The 12053-nt window shown below is 45.7% G+C and overlaps 1 protein-coding gene across 5 annotated transcripts in view; it reads left to right on the forward strand.

Moving 5' to 3' along the window:
- Positions 1-12053, forward strand: part of PRR14 (proline rich 14) — a 593350-nt gene that overhangs the window by 369642 nt on the left and 211655 nt on the right. For all 5 annotated transcript variants that reach the window (XM_085618443.1, XM_085618444.1, XM_085618442.1 and 2 more), the window contains one exon: positions 3886-4999. In XM_085618443.1, the coding sequence (XP_085474569.1) occupies positions 3886-4999 (1114 nt within the window). The remainder of the gene's footprint in view (positions 1-3885; positions 5000-12053) is intronic.

The following is a 12053-nucleotide window of genomic DNA, read 5'->3' on the forward strand; positions in this document are numbered from 1 at the left end:
CAGAACATCTTCCAGGCGTACACAATCAGATTGCGGATCCGCTCAGTCGTCAGATACACGAATGGGAACTTCATACTCAAGTTCTTTATCCATTTTTAGGTCTCGCTCTCGAGACCTATTGTCGCCGAGATGCCTCTCAAGGGAGACAGACCAGGGCACGCGCAGCGATTGGGGTCGGGGTCTGTGGACGCGCTTGCGCAGACGCGCACACACAGACACACGCGCGCGCGCACAAACCCCGCCGCTGCAGACACTCCTCCCACCCTCCCAAAATATCATTTTCTGTTTCTTCCCCCTTGCACTCACTTGCTGTTGGTCTGCCCTTCTCCGGTGATGCTCTTCACCCCCTCCGCTGCTGCTTCCGCTGCCCCGGACCCTCCATGCTTCTTTCCTTGGGTTTGTTTTGCTTATGTCTTACCTGGCGGGTTCCCGGAAAGCGCGTGACTCCCCCTGGTCACGTGTGACTTTACAGTCCAATTGCAAGACCCCGGCAGCAGGCGTGGGCCAATCACTAGCCGCCTGCTACATGGGTAGCCAATCACAGACAGACTGGGTGACTGCATGTCCTGTAACTGGCGCTTCAGCCGGAGAACGAGAGGACCATCCCCCGCACGCCCAGCTAGATTCTTCACCGAGGCAGGTTATTTGTGCCTTTCTGCCCTCTGTTCCACTCGTTTTTCCCTCCTTTTTTTGTGCCTTTCTGTCCTCTGTTCCACTCGTTTCCCTCTTGTTTTGTGCCTTTCTGCCCTCTGCTCCTCTCGTTTTTTCTGCCCTCTGTCCCACTAGTTTTTCCCTCGTGTTTTGTGCCTTTCTGCCCTCTGTTCCTCTCGTTTTTGTTCCCTTTTGTGTCCCTTTTGCCCTCTGTCCCACTGGTTTCCCCGCCGCTGTGGACCCCTTCCAACACTACATATTCACCTAAGGATTGTGTGTGTGTGGGTCGGTGTGTGGCTCTTTTGTTGCCTTCTGCGCCACTCGTTTTTGTGCCTTTCTGCCCTCTGCTCCTCTCGTTTTTGTGCCCTTCTGCCCTCTGTGCCACTCGTTTTTGTGCCTTTCTGCCCTCTGTGCCACTCGTTTTTCTCTCTTTTTTTGTGCACTGCTGTCCTCTGTTCCACTCGTTTTCCCTCTTTTTTTGTTCCTTTCTGCCCTCTGCTCCTCTCGTCTTTTGTGCCCTTCTGCCCTCTGTGCCACTCGTTTTTGTGCCTTTCTGCCCTTTGTGCCACACTTTTTTGTGCCTTTCTGTCCTCTGTTCCACTCGTTTCCCTCTTTTTTTTGTGCCTTTCTGCCCTCTGCTCCTCTCGTTGTTTGTGCCCTCTGTTCCACTCGTTTTTTTGTGCCCTTCTGCCCTCTGTTCCTCTCGTTTTTCTGTGCCCTTCTGCGCCACTCGTTTTTTCCCTTTTGTGCCCCTTTTGCCCTCTGTCCCACTCGTTTCCCCACCGCTGTGCCCCCTGTGGACCCCTTCCAACACTACATATTCACCAAAGGATTGTGTATGTGGGGCTCGGTGTGTGTGTGTGTGTATAGATGCAATAGGTCTCGCCTTTGCGAGAGCTAAAGCTATTGGCATTGTAAATGACTATGCCATTTATTTATCTGTTTTCAAAACCAACGCATAAATAAAAAAGTTTGTCATTTACAATACCAATAGCTCCAACTTACGCAAAAGGCGAGACCATTGCATTGTAAATGCTTGTTTCAGATGTGGGGCCACCCAGACATAGATCTGTTCGCCGCAAACGCAAAATGCCCAACCTTTGCCGCCAGGTATCCACACCCATTGTCCAAGGTCAATGCGATATGGATGAAATGGTCAGGCAGATTTGCATACGCTTTTCTGCCACTCCTGCTCATTCCATTAGTAGTACGCAAGCTCAAGCAACAGTCTCTCAAAATGATCCTAGTTGCTCCAAAATGGGCCCGGCAACCATGGTTCACAACACTCCTGGAACTCTCAATAGTACAACACCAAAAACTACAGCTCTCCCCAAAGCTTCTCACACAGAACCATAGAAAGATACGGCATTCAGATCCAACTCAACTGAACCTGGCAATCTGGCTCCTGAAGTCCTAGAGTTCAGTTACCTTAACCTCCCACCAGATTGTATGAACATCCTTAAAGAAGCGAGACGCCCTACTACAAAAGCTTGCAATGCAGCCAAATGGAAAAGATTTGTCATTTACTGCAATAACAACAAAATTGACCCACTAGATGCTTCAATCCAAAACATTATTTGCTACTTACTACATCCACAAAGATGTAATCTAGCATATAAATCCATAAGACTACATCTGGCTGCCCTTGCCGCTTACCTACAAAACAGACAACATTTGTCATTATTTAGGGTACCTGCTATCAAACCGTTTATGGAAGGACTTGAAAGGATAATTCCTCCCACAATCCCACCCTCTCCAGTGTGGAATTTAAACATTGTCCTTACTAGGCTCATGGGTCCTCCATTTGAATCTTTACACAAATGCGAATTGCCGATTCCTTACATGGAAAGTAGCTTTTCTAGTCGCAATCACCTCTCTCAGAAGAGTAAGTGAAATCCAGGCTTTAACCATACAAGAACCATTCTTACAAATACATCATAACAAGGTGGTTCTCAGAACAAATTCGAAATTTCTTCCCAAAGTAATCTCTTCTTTCCAGCTTAATCCAGAATTACCCGTTTTCTTCCCAAAACCAGATTCTGTAGCAGAGAGAGCTCTTCACACACTAGATGTCAAAAGAGCCATACTTTATTACATTGACAGAACTAAACCCTTTATAGAAACAAACCAACTGTTTGTAGCTTTCTCACCACCTCATAAAGGAAACCCCATCTCCAAAGCTGGAATTGACAGGTGGATAGTCAAATGCACTCAAATATGCTACCATAAAGCAAAATGCACATTAACAATTCCCCTTTGAGCGCATTCAACACGCAAACTAGGGGCTTCTATGGCATTCTTAGGGAACATTCCAATAGATGACATTTGTAAGGCAGCAACATGGTCTACGACACACACCTTCACCAAACACTACTGTGTAGACGTGCAGGCAAAACAACAGGCTTCTGTAGGCCAGGCTGTTAATAAAACACTTTTTCAAACAACTGCAACAGATACAGGTGACCACCGCTAGGGGAGACCACTGCTATACAGTCTATGCACAAGTATGCATTCTGCAGCTCATATGCCTCGAACGGAAAATTCTACTTACCAGTATGCTTCTGTTCTTGGCATGTAGAGCTGCAGAATGACATGCGCCCGACATGCGCCCATCCTCCTCCCCGATACCTCTATCTGTTCCAGTGTGATCTTACTTAGATACATTACACATGGACATCTTTTCTGTTTCTTACAAACTCAATCATTTCCCTTCATGGCGAAAAACAATCTGAGGATGAAGTCGATGCCCATGCTCACTGTAGTCCAAGGGAGGAGTCTCCAATCTCGTGACTACAAAGACTTTTTCCAAGACAACAACAGACTGCAAACATCCGAGCCCAACACCAGATGGCGATCTATGCACAAGTATGTCATTTTGCAGCTCTACATGCCAAGAACAGATGCATACTGGTAAGTAGCATTTTCCATCCCCTTTAGGGCTGGTTGTCAAATAGGCATGCTACAGTTCTTGTCTTTTGTTCCTTGAGCAACCTATGGTCCTGCAACAAGGGTATATATATCTTATCTAAGCTTTTGCCTGTGACGTAATTAGGAGTCCATAAAAGCTGATTGTGCTGTTGAAATGTGTCTTAGATTACCAGACTCATTGGTGGGTGCGGAGTGAGCTGATCTGCAGGTTGGATGAAGGATTTAACAGTAGGTTAAGCAGTGGGTTGGGTGGGAGGCATATTGGTAGTGTTCCTATTTTTGTCACTTATTTATTTCTTTTTGCAGATTTTGCAGACTCCCATGTGGATAGCCCAATTGGTGGGACTACCGTGCTTCCAAAGCTGCCTGAGGAGAATTCCCCTGAGGAGAATTACACTGGTGTGGACTGGACACCGGTTGCTGAACTTCTCCCACCCCTCGCCTCGGCACAACGATTTCACACCTGGCGCCTTGCTCCACTTTTCAGCAGTATGAAATCCAAGCTGGGAAGCTTTGCTGATATTTTTTTCACACCTGTGAAAAACAAGTTCACTGGGACCGGAGGCATGGAGCAGCCGGGCCCTAGTGAGGTTATTCCTGGAGTTGCTACTAGGAATTTGTTTTCTGTTTGCTCACCGACTGGCTTTGCTTTAAGGGGAGAGGCCACAGATGCCCCAACATCTCTTGCTTTCCAGACTGAGACCAGTCTGTGGACTCCTACTAGCACGGGAAGGGAAGCAGATCATGAAATGGCTGAGTGTGCCAGAGGTACAGGCAATCTGCCCACTGTCCATAGCCCGTTGTCCGGACAAGGTGCCCACATGAAGAGTGTCAGCCCTAAACCAGTTTCTCCAGCCAACACACACTCCAACAAGGCCTGCCACTCTTCTTCGCAACAGCGGAGTAGGTACCGGAAAGAGCTTGCCACCTGTCGCCCCTCAATTCATCCTTGGATGTCACCATACAGGGAGGGGAAGACCTGCAGTAGCCCAACTTCCAGTATTTCCTCGGAAGGCGATACAGAAGTTGTTAGTGTCAAAATGGACCTCGAGCTTACTACCACTCCCAAGCCCTCTTCTGTCCGGGGACTGTTGAGTCCGTGTCGCTTCTTGAGCCGCAGCTACTCTTGCCCAAACTTTACTTGTACTGAAATGGATCCGTCCCCCACCTTCCACCAGCCTCCCCAAACTATGAATTTTCTCCATCGTCAGCGACGTCACACGGTCTGTAGTGTAGAGGTCACCCGGGAACTTTCTCACAATGTCCTGTCCCTCCAGTGCCTGAAGAAGGAGGTTTTCCCTTTCCCTGGCTCTTCTGCCCACAATCAGCACTTCCTGGTCAGCCCTGTGGTGTGTTTATCTCGCCTTTCTCCTACCAGCCATGAGCTCACGGACGCTAGACAAGACCCATCTCACCCCAGGTAATTCTTTTTTTCTCTGTTTTCCTTGCCTTCCTCCCTGCATTTGTGAAATTGCCTGCATGTTCAAGCCTTAGTAAGTGGCATGCACTTTACCGAGTCTCAGTGCCTACATAATACTTTGAGATAATTCTACATACAAAATGAATGTGAAGAAAGCTTCCTGTTTGATTTAGGAATAAGGCCTTTCTTTTAAAGCATAGTTCTTTGTTTACACATGGTATACAAAGCACTTTACAAACACAGTACATTTATTCAGGACACACTAGAGAGGCCTAGTTTGTAATCATAGGGAATTAAAGTAATTTTCCAGCATTTTTTGATCGTCTGTCGATTCACCTGCTTCATTGCACATTCTGAGTGCTGATGTTTCTAATGATGTATGAATTGAAATGTTTGTGAGCCAACAGAAGCTAGGCTTCAAAAGGCCATGTGTTGCACTATCTGAGATAACATTGGCTCTTCTGTAATTTCCTGAATTCTATGGAGCAGTTAATAAGATGGGACTGGGGTAATTTTTAGAGATGGATTGTTATATTATTCTGGATTATTTATTCAAAATGTTATCAAGTGTCCATTCAAATTGACATTACAATTGAGCGTTCTGAGACATACACTTGATACCTTTTTAAAATGAAAGTAGGCAGATGGGTAGCACAACTTTACATAGAGGGAAATTGAACTATTTATAACCCCCCCCCCCCCCCCCCACACACACACACACACACACACCTGACTTTACAATCTAAGAGGGCATTGATGTGACCATTCTCTGCCACTTTATTTTGAAGTTAATGTAAACCATGTTATGAAGACTAGCCTCCTAAGTCCAGTCTACTAGGGCAAGAAGTTGTGTATGTTTTCCCATGATGGGTGGAGTAATAGGGTTACAAGTTATTTACTTTTCCCTCTCCCCATGAGCACAGCAATTGTATGGACTGATCTCTGGGTAGCAGGTATGCAAATCTCAGCATTAAGAATGATTATAAGAAGGATTGTCATAGACACTCTTCCACTTGAGCCATACCCTTTGCTAAATCAGTGGTTTGACTCTCTGTAGCAAGTTAAAAGCAAAATTATTACATTTTAGTCTGCTTGGATATCTCCGTCTATTATGTGAGACTGCATAAGTGACAAAACGTTGTTTAGACTTTACAATCACCTATGTGACCAGTAGACAAGACAATGTGTGTTGTTTGAGTGCCTTATTTGACTTTTAGTTAATCGTAGCTGTAGCCGCCTGCTTCATTTTTAGCAATGAGTAAAAATGTAAGCAGGAAATTGAAAGTTTCATCTCAGATTGGTTTACTATCAGCAGTCTTTGAGTGTCTCTTTTTCAGAACCTGGTGTGGAACTTATGTTAAAATGGTGTGTTTATTTAATTAACCAGTCTAATTGTTCTGTCCTTTAGAATGGCTGGTACAAACAGAAATATTAAAAGCATAAATGTATCAAAATGTAATAAATTTAAAATCTGTGCAAGTTCGCCAATGTTTAGAGAAAGTTGGTACCTGAGTCTTTAAATGGGTGGCAAGTGGCGTATGCAAGCTTGTTCGAGTGTGCAGGGTTATAGGAGTACCGGCTCCAAGTACTACAGTTTTACTGGGTCTAAACGTGCGGGCTAAAGGGGGCTCCATGAAGGGTTTGTCGTGTAGTTCCTATAAACCTACGTAGGATCTGCACGTTTAGACCACGTACACTGTAGTTTTGGTGTCCAGACTGATTCTAGACACCCCCACCGGGTAGGTTAGCCTGTATACCAGCTAACTCACAGTGCCACTAGAAACCCCTCTTACCAAAGAGAGAAAAGATTTTGGCAACTATCAAACATGACAACCCTGGTCCCTCAGGATTGTGGAAAGTGTATTACTTTTCGCTCAGTCACTCGTTCTCACTTTGTCCGAGAGAGATACACAGAAGAAACGATGGGGACGTTTTTCAATAAGCATTTATTGAACCAGCGTCATTCTAGTGAAAAACAGGTGTGCTAAGACAACCACTAGACAGTAACAGATATAAATGATTATAAGCACTAACAGTAACCATCGTGCTCAAACAATGAATACAGGCAAGTATATAAAATACATGACAGTAGAATGCGTACTCATAACTAGATGTACCTAAGTGTACTTAGCATGTATGTAGGTGTAAAAGCCAAGACTCCCTCTAGGATAAAGTCCATCCCATTACCTGAAGTGAGAAACTGTGGGCCTCTTCTTGGTCTCGAGATGGCCACCCTGCAAGGGATGTCAGACCACCACAAGCTGGAGGGTCTGTGTGCCGAAACCTCAGTGTGTCGGCATGGAAGTAGTTTTCTCCTCCGACTGCCTCGGCAAGGTATGGTGTTTATATACCCAAAGTGGTACCCTCAGGGGTTCTACCTTGCTGTGTCATGTCGGACTTCGGATGACGGAAGGAATGACCATTGTACATAGTTATTATGCAGGAGATGGTAGTCTTGCTGAGTTTCCAAGAATCCTCATGCATAATGGATAAGGCTAGTTTTCAATGAAAACCCCATGTCCTGTATGCAGTACCGTAACTAGGTAAAAGGTTAGTCCCAAGAACCGTTGTGTAATGTAATGTAGGGGAGAATATAGTTGAAAGGTTAAGTTGCTACCTGAGCCTATATTGGGGTACCTATATGAAACATAATAGGTTTATAGGATTCCCTAATGATGATCCAGACTCCTGAAATATTCTGCTGCTTCCGCGAAGAATTTGCCAACCTGTGCTAGGACTTTTGGAGTGACAGATGTATATATGAGTAGTAGTGCCTCCTTGCATGATCTTATCTCAAGTTGCATTAAGATAGGCATCAGATACCTGTGTCTCTGTTGTGATAAGCTTGCACAGCAACGTACGATATGGGCAACTGATTCAAAGTGCTATTTACACAGCCTGCATTGTTCCTAAGCCAGGGCCCAGTTGTTCCAGTATGCCCTGTACTCCCTGATGGGTGTGGTCCGTAGCCTGACTGATGGAATGTTCTTGAATGCGTACTTTCCAATTGCTGCTCAAGTATGGTTGGCAAAGAGAGGCTTAATGGGATGTTACAAGCTCCTCCGCGCCTCCATTGCTTCTTGCCTTGTTTAAGTCCAGATCCTTCGAGGCCTTCTTAACTTGTGCCTTTACTTTATTTTTTAGCTGCACTTTACGGATTTGGAGGGCTGTCTTCGCACAGGCACTTTTCTTGTCCGAGAACATTGTCATAAGGGCGCCGTGCAGGGACTCTGGGTCAGCCCAGCTCACCTGAAGATAGTAGTTGATTGGCATTTTTGCATGCTACGTCTATGCTTACGAGGTTGAATTCCAGACGTATTAAAGTGTGCCGAGTGTGCCTTGGCATGCCAAATATTTTCTTATATGACAATGTGTGGTTCCGCTCTAGTGCCTCGGTTAGCCTTCTAGGATAGACAAGGTGACCATAACTTGGTGTTGGTACAAGTTTAGCCCCGAGGATTCTTCGTATTGCCTCAGCTGAATGGCTGTTTAACTTGTGGTGGAGCGTAGATAGAGCATACATTGTCTTTGCTGCTTTGGCTCCTATTGCCTTTGTCTGCAGTGTTTGTTTCTCTGTGTCCGTCAGCCAAACTCCAAGATAGTTTTACTTCAATGAATCTTCAACTCGCTGGTGAAGCCCAACATGGTCAAAATCTATTTGGGTTAGCCCCCCTCGCCCTCCCTCCCCCCCCCCCCACCCCCCACCCCCCATACAAAAGGCACACTGCCTGGCAGGTCAAGGGTGACCTGGTACTAACTTGGGGAGGTCCAAGGCTAATTTGTGCAAGAATGGCCCCTGTCTTGAGTGGCACACTGGGCTGGAAAATAAATGATAGACTGTGGTGCTGCCCAGAAGAACAATTGTAAGTGTCGGAGATTAGTTCAAGCATTCTACCCATCTCATTTGTTTTTCTCATGGAGATTTTTAGAGTAACGTTGGTCTTAAAGAACACTGTGTGGGCCTCTGGGCGCAGAACTTGGTCCTCAAAAAAACATTTGAACTGCAGGGATGACCCAATTAAATCAACATTCCAAGATAAGTGCTCAAAACTAGAGCTATGCTTGTACTCCAAGGGTGACCTCATAGGTTTTAACAAGAGCCAGTTGAACTCCCAAAAATAAATTATCATCCTTTTCTAATGAAGTAAATCTGCTCACATGGCAAGTATGAAATTGTTTTGTTAACAAAAAAAAACGAATAATCTGTGAATCACAGAATCAGTTTGACAGAGTGACCCCCAGAAAACTGAATTTGGAGCATGCTTGGTAATCGATGGCAAGGTACAAATTTATAGATTTACATAAGCGGGCTGCAAAGGACGTAATAAATTCAAAAAAGGTAAGAGTACAGGTGCTCGAAGAATAAGATCATGAGAAAGGCGGCATGTAACCTTCAGCTTGCAACCAGGATGTAAACATTAAGTCTGAGCAAAGTAATCAACCGCTTTGAATCCTTTCTTAGATTCATATGCTGTGCAGTATTCCACCATCTAGTGGTTGGGTCTGGAATTGTCTTTTGTTTTTGTTTTTTGTGGGCATTGGCATCCACCACTATATGTTATGTCCGTCCCCTCTGCGACATCAGGCCTGTGCCCCAGGAAGTTGGTGTACTTTGTCAGCATCTTTAGGTTGTTTTTTTAACCATTGGGTTGGAAGCAAGATGGTGAAGCTTTGAATGAGTTCAGGGAAACAAAGGGTTGTTGAGCAAAACACCAGAGAAAGGAATGAAAAGCACCGACTAACACTGATAGTCTCACATGCCCGGAAGAAGCTGAGAAAGAGACCTTTCTCACCATGATGGCGTACTCGTTGGACAAGAAACACTTGACTTGAAATTTGGAGAGGTTGGGTGCGAGGGGAGATGGAAAACGCTCCCTTTAAATTCTGCCCCAACTGGCACCACAGGTTTGCTCAGAAGTACAGTAATCTGTGCCTTCCGAAGGATCATAGTGCCAAGGGTTCTGAATCCTGTGTATATTTTCAGCCCGATGTGAGGCTGAGACAACGTTGGGCTCACTATGCTATGGTCGATACGCAAAAGAAGCAGCCCTCTCTGAAGGAGATGTGCATGTCCAATGACAAGAAGGAGGGAAGCATCAATGACACTGAACTGGCACAGGGAGGGGTGTCCGACACAGAGGATGGCATGATCAATGTCGAAAGACTGCAGGGTTCAAGGAGAACAGCAAAGGAGACCGACAGGAAGATATGCCAAAGGTAACTTAAGCGGCCGCATGGTTCAGACTTGAAGTCCTCAAAGATAGCCTGACGTCAAAACCCTCAACAGTTGAAGGATTGGAAAGACAAGAGAGACAGATAGATCCAAACAAAAGGCCAACGATATAAGGCAAGCCTTCTGAGCTCTTCTCCGCGCTAGCAGGAGTTAGAGACAGGGCAAAGAAAAAGGAGCAAAAGGCCAAATAGCCGCAGACTCAGAAAAGTATAACACTGCTGACAACAGATGATGAACAATGGTTGCTCAAAGTTGAGTGGAAGAAGCACCTGCTTCAGGCTAAGGTGGCAGCTCTTCTGCAAAGGAAGAATGACTTTGGCAAGTCCCTGAAGAGCTTTTGCATACCACTCAGAGCTGAAAGAGGGATAAGGTGAGGCGTAGGACATTGAACCCCCTTTGACTGTGGAACCCCATGAAGAGGAACAAGAATAGTTTTTCGAACACGGGGCCGAGGACTCGTTGGCCCTCATGAGTTAGGAATAGCAGGTGGAGATTTGGCATAACATAGATGCAGAATCCCCAGCGAAGGGCAACAATACCTACACCTGGAGGCCCTCCCTGTTAATCTCTTGATGTACAATGCACTCATGAAAATGGTGGCAGACAACTATGGAGTGCAGCTAGAGATGCAAAAGGAGAATTCCTATTTCCTCCTTGAAAATCTGTTGCCCTCACAAAAGAGGAACGTTAAAACTTTGCATATTGCCCACTATCCTCGACCAAGGAAGGGAGGCCTTCCGAGAGCCAGCCACAGCTAAGGCTGTAACCCAATGGGTCAAGAAGTACAAGCATTCCTCACAGGACTCTCATCTACATAAAAGGGAATGTGCCAGCAAACTGCAACATCGTGGCAACAGCAAGAAAAGGGGGTGATGCACCCAGATCAACAGGGCCACCACCAGACAGGGAGTGTGAGAGAATCGACCTGGTGGTAAGAAAAATTGAGAGGTTGCAACCCACTGGAAGATTGCTAACTCCAAAGTAGTCCTCAATAGTTACGGGCACCAGCACAGTGGGATGAGATGGAGAGCATCTTGCAACATCACCCAGAGAGTACAAGAATAGGGTGGGTACAGTAATAAAGGAGGGGGGAAAACATTGCCCACTCCTGTCTCAAATGGGCTCTTATCGCTTCAGACACAACCAGCAGGCAAATGTGTAATGGGACAACCCTCGGGAGGCACGCCTGGTTAAGAGCTTCGGGGTTCAAGACCGAGGTGGAAGAATCTTGCATCAACATGGGACTCTCTCTTTGGTCCAGCAGTAGACCACGCACTGCAGAATAAAAAAACAATGAGACAGCAAAAGCTATGACAGCATTGCAGTTCCATGGGTCCTTCAAGCGGGGAAGCATACAGCTTCTAGGACCAACATCCAGAGGAGGCTTTCAGCATAGCACAGCCCCCCAGCAGCAAGGGTTCACTCAGTTGGCCATAACTCAGATGGCACACGAACGATAGCAGTACCTGGCAAGATAGCCCTTTGATAGAAGGCAAGAGGGAAAGGTTAGCCACCAAGAAGGGGGTGTCAGTCTGACAAGCAAGTTACTTATTAGGATCACACCGCTAGCACAAAGCACCAGTGAGAGAAGAATAGAGGGATTCCTTCAGGAATGGGGATCAATCACCTCAGACAGATGAATAATAAATATAATAAAAACGGCTACTGCACAGAACTTATCAGAAGACCTCCTTTGCCACCACCACCAATGAAAAGGTCACAGACAAAAGGGGAACTCTTAAGCTGTTTCACTTCGTGGGATAGTTTATCAACAAATGAGCTATAGAAAGAGTCCAACAAATGGTGAAACACTTTTTAAAT

This window comes from Triturus cristatus, chromosome 7, assembly GCF_964204655.1.
Source record: "Triturus cristatus chromosome 7, aTriCri1.1, whole genome shotgun sequence".
NCBI lineage: Eukaryota > Metazoa > Chordata > Amphibia > Caudata > Salamandridae > Triturus > Triturus cristatus.